Source organism: Apus apus, chromosome 20 (assembly GCF_020740795.1).
Source record: "Apus apus isolate bApuApu2 chromosome 20, bApuApu2.pri.cur, whole genome shotgun sequence".
Lineage (NCBI taxonomy): Eukaryota > Metazoa > Chordata > Aves > Apodiformes > Apodidae > Apus > Apus apus.
In genome coordinates, this window is record NC_067301.1 from 5,845,362 (window position 1) to 5,859,494 (window position 14,133).

The 14,133-nt window shown below is 52.0% G+C and overlaps 1 protein-coding gene across 3 annotated transcripts in view; it reads left to right on the plus strand.

The window, feature by feature from the left end:
* Positions 1–13,504, plus strand: part of KAZN (kazrin, periplakin interacting protein) — a 207,872-nt gene extending 194,368 nt beyond the window's left edge. For all 3 annotated transcript variants that reach the window (XM_051637111.1, XM_051637113.1, XM_051637112.1), the window contains 7 exons: positions 673–864; positions 8,421–8,557; positions 9,304–9,474; positions 10,163–10,352; positions 10,580–10,710; positions 10,980–11,030; positions 11,708–13,504. In XM_051637111.1, coding sequence (XP_051493071.1) covers positions 673–864; positions 8,421–8,557; positions 9,304–9,474; positions 10,163–10,352; positions 10,580–10,710; positions 10,980–11,030; positions 11,708–11,875 — 1,040 coding nt within the window. In that variant the 3' untranslated portion in view covers positions 11,876–13,504. The remainder of the gene's footprint in view (positions 1–672; positions 865–8,420; positions 8,558–9,303; positions 9,475–10,162; positions 10,353–10,579; positions 10,711–10,979; positions 11,031–11,707) is intronic.
* The last annotated feature ends 629 nt before the right edge of the window (positions 13,505–14,133 follow it).

The following is a 14,133-nucleotide window of genomic DNA, read 5'->3' on the forward strand; positions in this document are numbered from 1 at the left end:
CAGGGAGGTGACGTGAAGGGAGATGAGGGCAATGGGTGTGATGTGGAAAGAGGAGAAATGCACTTTATTGTCCCTCGGTGCCCAGGCGGAGGGGATCTGGGCTGGGATGTATCAAGATGCTTCTGCTTGCAGCTGCTTGGAGGCTCAACCCTGTTGCTGGGTGTAAATTGGATAGATTTGGGTCTGCCAGTCAAAGCCCTGTCTTCCTCTTCCCAGTCTCAGAGTGGTTGTGTTGGGTGTTGTTGGAGATGGCCTGAAGGTGTGGGTGGCTGGAGGCAGAGGTGAGGGGTATTGGATGGGGCAGAGGAGAGCTTGGCAGCCTCTGCTGGACACCAGCCCTACAAGCTCCCTGACCCTGAGGGCTTTGCATGGGGACCTGGCTCTTGGCATCTTAGTATCATTATATATTCTCAATGTTGAATTTTTTTTTAAAGCCAAACCCTGGAACTACTTCTCAGGGCCACGTCCCTTCCCTCCTCCTCTTCCTCCATTCCTGGGGTGCTGCAAGCACCCTTGCAGATTTTGGACTGTGCAAAGCAATTTGACAAGCTGGGGGGTGGGGGGGGCGGAGGGTGTCACCCCAGCAGCATTTCCCTGGGGCACTGGGCTTGCAGCGGGGCCGTGCCGGGAGCTGGTGCTCACTTCCTCACATTGTGTCTCCTCTTCCTCCAGCGCTGCTGCGGGAGGAGGTGGCCCAGCTGCAGGAGGAGGTTCACCTGCTCCGGCAAATGAAGGAAATGCTGACAAAAGACCTGGAGGAGACACATGGCAGCAAGTCACCAGAGGTGCTCTCGGCCACCGAGCTGAAGGTGCAGCTGGCGCAGAAGGAGCAGGAGCTGGCACGGGCCAAGGAGGCTCTGCAGGGTAAGGGCTGCGTGGCCTTCTCATCTCCTACTTCTCCCAAGGACCCAAAACTTTCAAGAAGTTAATTAACCTGGAGGGCTGGAGCCCCTCTGCCTCAGGGACAGGCTGAGAGAGTTGGGGATGTTCAGCCTGGAGAAGAGAAGGCTCCAGGGAGACCTTAGAGCACCTTCCAGTGCCTGAAGGGACTCTGGGAAAGCTGGGGAGGGATTTTTTTCAAGGGCTTGTAGTGAGAGGACAAGGGGGGGATGGATGAAAACTGGAAGAGGGGAGATTGAGGTTAGACATGAGGAGGAAATTTTTCCCTGTGAGGGTGGTGAGATACTGGAAGAGGTCGCCCAGAGAAGCTGTGGCTGCCCCATCCCTGGAAGTGTTCAAGCAAGGGGCTGGGAACAGGGCATGGAGGGTGTTTGCAGGATCCCAAAGGAATTCCTCCACAGCTGGCTGTGGAGGAGAGCCAAGAGAGCAGCTGAAATGCAGCTGGAAAGGTTGGCAAGGTGGCGGAGCAGGTTGGGTTCCAGCCCCTCATACTCTTTTAGGAGGGAAGCAGCAGGTTTCCTGGTGAGTGCAGGTTTCCTTATCCCACGGGGAGGTACCAGGAGCACTGCAGGAAGCAGAGCCTGGGTGTCCCAGTGACGTCCAGGTTCTCCTCTTCCCTTCAGCCGTTGATTTGGATGTTTTCCCACAGCGGTCGGGGCTGGTGGCTGCACAGGGACTGGGGTTTGCAGGGCAAAACCCAACATTGCAGCTTTTCCTCCCCAAAACCAAACTGGCAGTAAGTCCAGGACGGGAACTAAGTTGTTAGGCAGCGCCAGGGGATGATCCTGAGCAGGGAAACACTCTAGTACGTCAAGTCCTGGCAGCGCCGCGGCTCTAAATATCATCTCAAATCCCCACCATACCGAGTGTAACTTCCCCTTGTCAGCTCGTGTTTGTGGATTACCAGGAGAAGCTGTCAAAAGTTTTCAGGCTCAGAGGCTGAGCAGCAGCTGGGAAGGGGGGTGGGAGGGGGAAGAGCCCCAGCTCCACCACGTCTGGGATGCTGAAATGGCAGGGAATTGGGCTGGGTCTGTATTTTGGGAAGAGGATTTCAGAAAATGGTGATTTTATCCTTCTCTGATCAGTAAAAGCATCACTGTAAATTAGTAGCAGCCAAAATAGCTTCAAAATCTTGTGTGTGTGTGTCCCCATGGCAGTGGTGCAGCCTCTGGCAGCAGGAAATGCTTTGAGTGTATAAATACATAATGGGAGGAAAAAAAAAACCCTTAATAAGAGAATATTTGCTCCACATGGACAGGGAGGGGGGAAGTGCTGATAAGTGCAAAATATGGAAGAGCAGGACTTTTTTTGAAGACTATTTGCAAAAAAAAAAGAAGAAGAGATCATGCACACTTCTGGGGAGGGTAGTGCAGAGGAAAGGTGATTTTGGCTTGAGAATTGTGAGCATTTAAGGAATAAAATGTTGAGGTTTTATTGAGCTTTTATTGGCTGCTGGAATTGGTTTCCCAGGACTTTTCTGAAAGTGTGATGGTTGGGAAGGTGGGATCTCAACTTGCACTTGGAAAGACACATCACAAGAAGCCTTTTTAAATCAATGTTCCTTCCTTTGATGCAATATTGGGAAGTGTTTGCCCCAGTTTGGAAGAGCTCCCTGTGCTGGATCTGGCCCCAGGTGCTGGGCTGGAGGTGCTGGGCAGCAGAGTGGCCATAGCACAGTGGTGGATCTGGAAGTGGCTGATGTGGAAATGGGATCAGCAACTGGAGGGGGGTGGAAAAAAAGTCCTTTTTCCTTTCTGTGAAAAATAGTCTGTGGAGAAATGGAGCCAAAAGGGGAGGGAAAATGGCAGTAACTGTGCCTGGTGAACAGTTCTGTCAGGGGAAATGTGTCAGCTGCTCAGGGCAGTTCATAGACTCATGGAATAGTTTGGATTGGGAGGGATCTTAAAGCTCATTCAGCCCCAACCCCCCTGCATGGGCAGGGACACCTCCCACCAGCCCAGGTTGCTCCAAGCCCCATCCAACCTGCCCTTCAACACTGCCAGGGATGGGGCAGCTGCAGCTTCCCTGGGCAACCTGGGCCAGGGTCTCACCAAAGAATTTCTTCCCAGTGTCTCACCTCAATGTCCCCTCTTCCTTCTCCTGTCACTACAAAATGATGGCTCTAAATTAAGGAGGTGCAGGACAAAGCAGTGCAAGGAGCTGGGGACACCTGCCCGCGCTCTCCTGGGGTCAGTGCTTTGTGCCGATTGCGTCCCAGAGCCAGAGAGAATCTCCCAGGTCACCTCTCACCCCACAGCCTGTATCTTTTAAATCCCTGGGGGATCCCAGCACCGTCGGCATCCCTGCCCCAGCATGGGTCGCGTGTCGTGTCACTAGGGGATAAATGACAGGGAAATGTGTCCTGGCTGCTGGCTGGGAGCCTGGCCACGCGGCGCAGCCGGTGCCGATTGATCTGGGCTCCCAGGGCTTAGCGCAGAGGGAGGGGAGAGGCTGTGCCAGTGAGGTTTGCTGCTGGGGGCTCCAGCAGTTTCAACAGCCTTTGTTTGGCACAGGTTGGGTTTGGGATGGTCTGGATGGAGGACGGGGAGTTCATCATCCCTCCTCAGCAAGGTGTTTCCAGGTCTTTCCAACGGCGATTGGCCCATGCAGCGTCTTCCCGGTGTGGCACTAACGAGCCCTTGCTGCAGAGGGAGGGAGCAGGGGTCAGGAGCAGCACTGGATGCTCCGTGGGAGTGACTCCAGAGTGTCCCTGGCAGTGTGTGCTTTAGGCATCTTTATTGCTTCTTTTTCTGGGCTGTTTCCATCTCTTGCACTTCTTTTCCCCATCCAAATAAAATGCCATCGCGCTACATCTTCTGCTCCTTTGCTGGGGCTGGGACTTGGGGTGGTGCTTGCAGAGTTAGCACAGTTGTTTTATTTGCCCTGGCCCCAGTTGGAAAGGGATGGATGTGGCCTGGATTTCTGGTGTGGAAATCTCCAGTGGAAGAAGTTGCAGACAGCTTCATTACCACTGGGTCCTGTTGCAGGCAGGGACCATGCCCAAGTGCTTGGAGGACCTGAGGAGCCTCTTGGCCAGGTGACATCTGAGAGCCTGTGGTCTAATGGCAGAAGCTTTGTTTCTTGGAAGGATATCCAAGAGGCTGGAGTGTGCCTATGGGATTATCAATCTGTTTCCAAGTACCAGTGTGGAGACCTGAGGCTGGCTTTCCCTGCTGCTCAGGAAGCTGTGAACCGACTTCACATCTGCTCCACAAATGTGTCCTGATCTCCTGTCTCCCAAACCCATGGCTTGGAGCTGTGACTCCGGGGGACAGTGATTGGGCTGGGACAAACCTCCTGCAAAAAGCCTCAGGACACCCAGATGGCTACTGCAAGGGGATTGGTGGCAAAAGAATGGGCCACAGGTGTCCTGGTGGATGGGTATCCCAGCAGATGGGTGTCCCAGCCATGGACTCAGCCCTCTCCATTAAAGGGACCTGGGGCTCCGTACTGAAAACCCACAGTGCTCTTTTGAAGGCTCACCTTAAACTCACAGCAGAAATTGACCATCTTGTCACGACGACAGAGGAGGCTGATTTGGAAAGACCTTGGCCTCATAGTAGGGTGTTTCCAGGTAAATTCCCCCAGGGCAAATGCCTCCTCTAATAATTTCCTGAAATTCAACATTGCACTCGAATTTCCTGGCTGCCCCCACCCAGGAGCAAGTGCTGGCTCTGCCCGACACCGCCTCATGTTGACATCTTCAAGGGCAAGATCTTCTCTGCAGGTGGTGACGAGCATGCACGCCTGTGTCATGACAAAGCAAGGAGCAGCCCTGCAATTCCTGCAGGGGGCTGACCCGTTTCATGGGTTAGTCATAGTGACAACATTGAATTTCATGGTTGAGATGGAGAAACAGGAGGAATTACGTGTATGTTAATGGGACAGGGTGGGTCCAGGTGTTCTTGCACAGGGCTTGAGCGGTGCCCCCTGAGGACACCTTTGCCCATGTTAGAAAAGAAGTGTGTGATTCAGTGAGGGATAAAGCTGGCTCTGAATCTGTTCTTGGCATGAAAATGCACATTGCAGAGAGCAAGAGAAGTTGTGGCAAGTGAAGGGAGGTGGAGGGAGCTGCTCTGTGGGACAGTCAGAGGTGGGCTGTGTCCACTGGCACTGTCCTGGCTTGTGTTTTAGCACTGCCACTTGTCCCAGGAGCAGGAACCCCAGCAGAGACCCTATTTCTAGGGTCCAAACACCATAATTTTTCCTCTAATATCACATTACCTAATGTCTGATTGCCTAATATCACATTACCTAAGTCTAATTACCCGTATGCCCTCCAAAGAAACCTGTTGTGACCGCTGCTGCCTCATTTTCCCTTAATTTGGTAGTGATTTTGAAGGGGGGCTGTTACGTATTTATATCTGGGGGGGAGATGTCTGCTGTTAGCCCGAGGTAGCTGGTTCCCACCCACTTGTTAGACATTGAGGCCAGACAGGGCCCGTGGGATGGTGGCACCACGAGGGGTCTCAGGTAGGTTCATTGGAGCAATGAGGTGTCAGCTTGTTGGGTGAAGCTGGAAACAGAAGGTGCTGGGGGGGGCATTTTTGGTTGTTTTGGCTGGGAAAGGAGCCTAGAGCAGAGCAGGTCCTGTTACGGCTCATCCTCCGTCATCCTTCTCCTGAGGGAACGATGCTCAGGGGACGGATTGGGTGGCAGGAGGTGGAAGCTCAAGTGACAGGAGTGGAAGCTGACCAAGCACAGGAGGAGTGGAGGGTGTGGGGGGTGATCCAAGCCCTGGGGGGTTCATCCCACCATTCCCCACCTGCTTTTCCCATCGCTGGCTGATGCTGAGCTGCCGAGTCCGAGCGGGGGCCGGTGGGTTCCCCCTCTGGTTCTGCCACGAGCTTTGGGTGGGAGGGGAAAACCAGTAATGCAAAGAAGCTGCATGAGAAACACATCCCTGCTCATGGTACAGGTTTAGGATTTCTTGCTTCCCGTGTTGCCTTGGCTTTATGGACAGGTGGGAGGTTTAGCCAGAGCCCACTGTAGGAGAGTTGATGTAGGTGCTCCTGGGTGGCTGGCATACAGAAACCTGGCCCTGCATCATCAGGATAAAGAAAAAAACCATTTCACCTCCTTGGGTGGCCCTGATGACCAGTGCAAACCCACTTTATCCCTCCTTGGCTGCCCCTGCCATCACACCATGGGTGAAAATGGCTCGTTTTCCCTGGCCCAGTAATTAGCAGGGCTCGTTTGCTAAGGATACATGGAGCCCTGCAGCAAGCAGTGTGTGCTCCAGGAGCTCTGGCAGCCCCAGCTGCTCACTTTTGCATCCCTTTTTATTTTTCTCCTGCCTCTTTCAATTAATTTTCTGTTAATTGAGTTTGGAATGAAGTTGTCTGGTGACTGATAAATCTTCTTTAAGCTTCGGAGCTCATCAGTTTTGAAGAGGGAGAGCAGGGGTAATGGAGAGGGGGATAAAAGTGTATTAATTTTAGCAAATTTCTTGAATATGAGCTGAAGCATTAACAGCAAATTGTCCTATTTGGGTAATAAGGAAAAAATTGCTCCTGCAATACCCCAAGTCCATAATCTTCTTGCAGTCCTGGTTGGTGTGAATATTGGTAAATATTCAGCCTTGGGAGATGGTGTGTACTTTGCTCCTAATAGTACTTCTGAGCATTTTCTATCTTTTTTTTGGCAAGATGAAGTGTTTTCTGTAAGTTTTTAAGGACCTTGAACGGTGCCACTAATTAAAGCAGGTTGGATGCTGTTGGGGACCTGCTATTTAATTAAATTCATTAGGAACCTTTGGTTGCCTCCAGCATCAGAGAGTGCAGATGTGGCTTAAACTTTTATAAGAGCCTCTTGTTCTCCTGGATGAATTTAAATAAATATATGTGTGTGTGTGTGTTGCAAAGTGTTCAAGAGATGAAAGCAGAGGAGTTGTCAGCATGTCGGGATGGGGCTGGGACAGAGCCTGCCTGGGAGGGGTTACAAGGGCAGAAAATAAGGTCCCTTCCAACCCAAACCATTCTATGAAATTCTCCCTCTAGAGCCCAAATAATTTCTTGTGTCCTCAAGTTGTGGTTGGTGACCCTGGGTACCCACTCCAAGGTCCAGATCTCATCCCTTTACAGCTCCATTCATGTTTCTTTTTCAGCAAGGTTTTAGTTCATGTGACAGAGCAGGGGGGAGGTTGTTAAACACACGCAGGCAGCAGGAAAGTGCTTTGTTAAAAACTTAGCTGTGGGCTGGTTGTGGTTATTTTTAGAGAGTTTCTGTAGTAATTTCCCAAGCTGGGAAAAAAAAAAGTCGTGGTGCTGGAAGGGGCTGAGTGGTCCCAGGAGGAGCCACGTTCATTGAAGTAGGCAAGGAAGAGTCACGGGGGCTCCTTGTCATGGGACAACATGAATAGTTGTGGCATTTCTTGGCTGCTTTGTTGTTATTGTGGGGTTTTGATTTACCTCAGAGGTAGGAAATGCTGAAACACTCATTGTGGGCTTCTTTCATCTCATAGAAAGAGGTGGGACCTGTGCATGGAGACGGGTCCCGCTCGTCATGGTGCTGTCACCTTCTCGTGACTTTGGTAATAAGACAGCTCTTGGTGGCTTTGGGATTGGCTTTTTCTCGGTGGATTTGGGAGGTTTTAGGGTTTTTTGGCTGTAAAGGGATGAGTTGCAAGATGCTTCTGCTTGTAACATGGTGAGTGCAGGAGCTGGGAGGCAGAGGGGCCTTTGGACTGTCCCAGTCCCTGAGGAGCAGCACTTCCTGAGGGTTGGAAGCATGCCAAGTCTTTCCTGTAATGAAAAGCAGTATTTGTCTTCAATTGAGTATTATTTTGGTGGGTGTACGCAGAGCAGGGAGCCACAGGGCATTTCTGCAGCCCTGCCAAGGACCAAGTTCAAGGCTGGGCAAAGCTCTTAATGAGCAGGAGTTACTGGAGCCCCTTGTCCTACATGGTCTTTCTGTAAATGTCCCTGGTTTTACCAGACTGTCCCTATGTCTGTGGTCAGCCAGCATCCCTTGGTGGTCTGCAAGGATCCCTTGTGGGGGAGATAGAAAATCCAAAGGTCTTGATTCTGTCTTGGGACTGGTGAACCGTCCCCATCACATCCCATCCCCCCCAGCCTTCCTCTTTGTCCCCGTGTCCCCTCACAGCATCGTTGAGCTGGAAGGGGACACTCAGCCACGTCCTGGCTTATGGGAGCGCAGCAGGAATCCGCCCCGCTGCTAAAAATAAACCAGTTGTGGTTTATTTATCCTGGCAAAGGAAAAACAGGTTTTCCTGCCCCGGGCCCTGGGGCTGCAGCAGCGGTTTTGCTCCCTAATCTCCTCTTCTAGGAGATGAGCAGCTCCATGGAAGGTGGACAGTGATGTGGAGCTGTGCTGGTGATACGATGGGTGCTTTGGGGGCCTGCTGGGGTGCGTGCAGGTGGGATCAAAATGAGGGTGAATCAGGCATCTGCTCCCAGCCCCTGGAGTCAGTGTTTTGCTGGTTTTGACTTGAAAAAGAGACGTGGGGGAGGCGAAGGGGCTGCTGTGCCCTCACCCTCGAGCCCTGGTCTCTCCCACAGCCATGAAAGCCGACAGGAAGCGCTTGAAGGCGGAGAAGACAGACCTGGTGAGCCAGATGCAGCAGCTGTACGCCACGCTGGAGAGCCGCGAGGAGCAGCTCCGAGACTTCATCCGCAACTACGAGCAGCACCGCAAGGTGAGGGCGGGAGCTCGTGCCATGGGGGGCTGGCAGAGGGGTCAGCACAACATGTGGTTTGCCACGGGGGGCTGGCAGAGGGGTGAGCACAACGTCTGGTTTGCCATGGAGGCAAGAAAACCCCCCCAGAGCTCCAACCGGCCTCTTGTAACCAGGGGGATGCTGCAAGGGCTGGGCTGCAGTGGGTTAATGATGAACCAACGTCCTTTTGGCAAGGGTATGGAGTGATGGAACAAGGGGGAATGGGCTTAAACTGGAAGAACGGAGATACAGGTTGGACATCAGGAAGAAATTCTTCACTAGGAGGGTGGTGAGACACTGGAACAGGTTGCCCAGGGAAGCTGTGGCTGCCCCATCCCTGGCAGTGTTGAAGGGCAGGTTGGATGGGGCTTGGAGCAGCCTGGGCTGGTGGGAGGTGTCCCTGCCCATGCAGGGGGTTGGGACTGAGTGGTCTTTAAGGTCCCTCCAACCCAAACCAGTCTGGGATCCTATGAAATGCCAGAGGAAATCGGGCTGGCAAGCCAGATCTGGGGAATTTGATGTCATTTTAACCAAGTCCACAATGAGCATTCCTTTTTGGGGGACTGTCCCCATGGCACAGCTCCCTGGAGCTCCCTGCTGCCATCAGGGGGCTCTTCTGACACCCAGAGGTTCCACTCGGGTGGCCCCGAGGGGGATGTGAGAGAAGGATGTGTAGTAACACATTGGGTTTTCCCTTCCTACTGACCGCCCTATAACCCTGGCAGGAGAGCGAGGATGCAGTGAAAGCCCTGGCCAAGGAGAAGGACCTCCTGGAGCGGGAGAAGTGGGAGCTGCGGCGACAAGCCAAGGAGGCGACGGACCACGCCAGCAACCTGCGCTCCCAGCTGGACCTGAAGGACAACCGCATGAAGGAGCTGGAGGCCGAGCTGGCCATGGTGAGCTTCATGCTGCAGTGGGGCACAGCTCGAGGGGCTTGGCTCAGCAGCAAGACTGCTTGGAACACCCCGACGAGTTCTGCTAAAGTGAGAGATTGATTGTAGTTCTGCAGTTGGGTGTTTGCTGCAGTTGTTGCACACGTGCGTTTGCTGCGGTTCTTGCACACATCTTCTCACAGGGAAAAAGCAACAGGACAAGAGAAGGTTGCACCAGGGGGGTTTTAGATTGGATATTAGAAGAAACTTTTCACTGAGAGGGTAATTAAACACTGGAACTGGCTCCCCAGGGAGGTGTTTGAATCCCCATCCCTGGAGGTGTTTCAGAGCCTTGTAGTTGTAGTGCTGAGGGTCATGGTTTAGTACTGCACTCAGTAGAGTTGGGTTAATGGTTGGACTCGATGATCTGAAAGGTTCTTTTCCAACCAGAATGATTATTTGAGTCTGTGTATTTGCTGCAGTCCTTGCACACATGTGTTTGCTGAAGTTGTTGCATCCTTGCAGTATCGTCAGCCAAAAAAATGACCAACCCCAGGAAGGAGGTGGACATCCCTGGTGCAGGGAGCACCACGGTTGGGGGCTTTATTTGCAAAGGGATTGTATGGTTGGTGCTGCTGGTTTTTGCTGCTCCGGGAGATGTTCATATGGATTTTCAGCCCCCCCCCCCCAACACCTCAATGTCCTTCCCCAGGCCAAGCAGTCCCTGGCCACGCTGACCAAGGACGTTCCCAAGCGCCATTCCTTGGCCATGCCGGGCGAGACGGTGCTGAACGGCAACCAGGAGTGGGTGATGCAGGCCGACCTCCCGCTGACGGCCGCCATCCGGCAGAGCCAGCAGACCCTCTACCACTCACACCCCCAGCACTCAGCAGACCGGCAAGGTGAGCCCCCCAAACCCCCCCCCTCCTCCCCCAGACCCACGCAGGAGACCATTCCCATTTTGGGAGCTGCCTCATTCCTCCATAGAAGGGTGGAAAAAAAACAGGCAAAACATCCCAAACGTATCGTGGTTTTTTTTTTAAAGCGTGTTGGATGCTTTGTGGCAGGGTCAGGTTTGCTGGTGTGATGGTAACTCCCCTGGTTTGTGTCCCCTCCTCCCAACTTCCAGGGGTCAGGGTGAGTCCCTGTCATTCCCGGCAGCCTTCCATCATCTCCGACGCCTCCGCAGCCGAGGGCGACCGGTCGTCCACGCCGAGCGACATCAACTCACCCCGGCACCGAACACACTCGCTCTGCAACGTAAGGCAGGAGGGGGTTCCCTGCCCTGGGTCTCACTTGGAAGGGGTGGGACAGGCTGCTCAGGGTCCTCTGCTTCCCAAAACAGTGTTGGATTTGGGGTGGGATATGGTTGGGAGGTGGGCTGACTTGGAAGGCTGCTGCTTTCCTAAGAGTTCATCCCAGCCCTGCAGGGCTTTGGCTGCCAGAACAAGCTGCTTTTTCCTGTTGAGGTGGGAGGGCCCCCATTGGTTTGGGGCTGATCCCATTGGATTTGTGTCCTTCTGCCACAGGGGGACAGTCCTGGACCGGTACAGAAGAACTTGCACAACCCAATTGTACAGGTAGGGCACAAAAATCCATTTAAATCCCACTTATGAGAGCTGGTTGGTCCTGGCAAGTGATCTGGGAGGGCTCAGAGGCACCAATTTGGGTTCTTTTAATAGAGAAGCAGAAGCCATCCTGAATTATAATTCTGGGCTGGCTAAGATTCCCATTATTTGCCCCAAAATCCAGGTAATTCCATAGGCAGTTGCTGTGCTCAGAGCCCATCACAGTCCTGATCTTTGCAAGGTTCTGCCTCAATCGTGTTATTTTCTCTGTTTAACCCTAAAATGGCAGGTGTGAGAGCAAGGACCTTGCTCTGACCATCCTTAATGTTCCTGGAGCTGAAATCCTGAACCAGCTCAATTAAGAAGCCACAATCCCAGAAATAACCAGTTGAAATAAGAAGCCAAAATCCCAGAAGTACGGGGCAGGGGCCCAAATTCATGGCAAATTCCACCACAGAGTGTAATCTGCTCTAGGGGATCCTGCTCTAGCAGGGGGGTTGGACTAGGTGATCTCCAGAGGTCCCTTTGAACCCCCACCATTCTGTGAGTTTTTGGTCCAGGACTTCACAATTTCTTTGGAGCTAGACTTGAATGTTTTTTGGATCCTGGACCATATGGTGCATCATCCCCAGTGAGGGTGCAAGTGAAAAGCTCGTTGATCAAACCTGTGTCCTCTCCTCCTCATGCAGTCTCTAGAGGACCTAGAAGACCAAAAAAGGAAAAAGAAGAAAGAGAAGATGGGCTTTGGCTCCATCTCCAGGGTGTTTGCCCGGGGGAAGCAGCGCAAGTCCCTGGACCCCGGTCTCTTCGACGGGACGGCCCCCGACTACTACATCGAGGAGGACGCGGACTGGTGACCACCCTGGAGCCTCTCCCTGGCTTCACCATCGCCTTGTACATACCCCCCAACACCCTCCCCTTGTGGACGTGTCACCTCTTGTCTTGGGAGCGATGCAGCTGTGTCGTAACTTCAGTTTCTCCCCATTTTTTGTGTGGGTTTTTTTGGTTTCATTTCGTTTTTGTTTCCATACCGGTAACTCCTTCGTCGTCACTTCCGTTTGTCACTTTGGGTTGGTTGGTTTGTGTTTTTTTTTTTGTTGTTGTTATTGTTCTTGCTGTTTTATCTCCTTCTTTTTGACAAAACTTGAAACTTGAAGGACTGCTGTCTCTCTGTAAATACCAGAAATATTGTGCACTTTGTGCTGTGACGTCTCTTGTCCGAAACTGCTTGTTTTCTGGAGCCCAACCCAGCGGGATGTCCTCGCCTGGAGACAAAGGACCTGCCCAGCTGAGGGAACTTGGAGAGAAAACACACACACACACAAAAAAAAAGAAAACAAAGAATTATCTCCTTCACCGTGATGTCTTCCTGGCCGAGCCCCACGGAGGCACCACGGGCTGGTTGTCACGCGTGCCGGTCTGGAAATTTTAAGTGTTTTAACGTTCCTTTTTTGAGTTGTTTTTAATTTATTTGCACAAAGCCAGAGGAGCTATTCTAACTAAATTATTGCAGAAGTTTTTTGGGATTTTTTCTATTTTTCCACGTCGGTTGGGATGGGGTGGGGAGGAGGAGAGGGGGTGTTTGTACTGTATTGTTCTGGGAAGCTGCTGTTGGGGTTTGGAGGGGTGGGTGGGGGATGGAGCTGTGGAGCCCCTGCCCCGGGCTCCCTCAGCCCCGTGGCTGCAGATGCCCCAGGAGCACTTAAACGCCTTGGAAAACGCAATCCTGAGTCATTCCTGGGAAATCAGACCCAGGATGGGGAGGGGGAAGCTGCTGGGAGCTTTGCCCCTAGTTTTTCCCCTGCGTTTTTTTTTGGGGGGGTGGAGGGGAGCACTCTTTGAGTAAAATTTGGGGGATCCAGCATGAGCTGGGAGGAGGGGAAAGGGATTTCCTGAGGTATCCCGAGATACGGCCGGTCTGGGGCCTCTTGCCCCATTTGGGGTCTTATCACCACCTGGGGAAGGGTGGGGAAACTGGTACGAGTCCTCTCTGGGGAGGTTTTTCTGGCACCAGGGTGGTTTTTAGGCACAAGCAGAGCTCGTGCTTCCAAATCCCTTGGAAGTGCCCCAAAATTACCCGCCCCCCCCCAGCTCCTGGCAGCCGCTTCCCCTCCCCACTAACACACCCCGCGCTCTGCTTATGCCAAGATAAGTACTTTATGCTTTAATGCTTACCACATAATTTTAAGCTCTTAAAAAAGAAATGTATTAAGATTTATTTAATGATGCTCTAATAGTGTATTATTATTTTTTTTTTTATTATGAATTCCCATACGCCCTGGTTAAAAAAAGGGGCATTTTGTCTTAAATCACCCAACGGACCCGACGCTCCGTGAGAGACCCCAGGGGATGGATGAGCAGAGGGGACCCTGGGGTGGCCAGGCAGGGTTTGTCCCTTGGCATCTTTCTCTGCAGAGAAACATTTATATACATTTTGTTGGGGTTTGTTTTTGTGTGTTTTGTTTGGTGTTTTTTTTCGGGGGGGGGGGGGGGGGGGGGTTTATTTTTGTTGTTGTTCTTGTTCTCCTTGAGTTTTTATAATTTAAACTATAAACCACCAGAACAGATGAACAATCTCCTTGTTATCGAGTAGTTTCCTTTGCATTTCAGCTTTTTTTTTTTTTGTAAATTAGGAAATAATTCTAAAAATTACTAAGAGGATGATTTATTTAAAAGAGAACTTCGGTAAATAGCATATGAATTATGGGTAACATTAGATTTAACTTTCCCCCACGTGACTGGGGGAGAATCCTTGAAGGCATGGATGCAAATATAAAAATTATAAAAGATCTAAATAAAGCTTATTTTAAAGTACAGATGAATTCCATGTGAGTTAATGTCTTGCCTGATGGAGATCCTGGGCTGATGACATGGGGACACTGGACACAAGTCTTGTGGGTGCAGAGAGGATGATTGTCACCCCTGCCATGGGGACCTGGGGTCCCTGGGGAGGATGCAGGAGGAGGCAGCACCCCTGGACCTGCTCTTGCCCAAGGCCATGAGAGCTTCCACCAGGACACGATGCTGCTGGGGGGAGGCTGGGGCTGTTGGTGCATCCATACAAAGTGGGAATGTAAGGATTGAAGGCAAATACAGATTTGGGAATGTGGGAGAA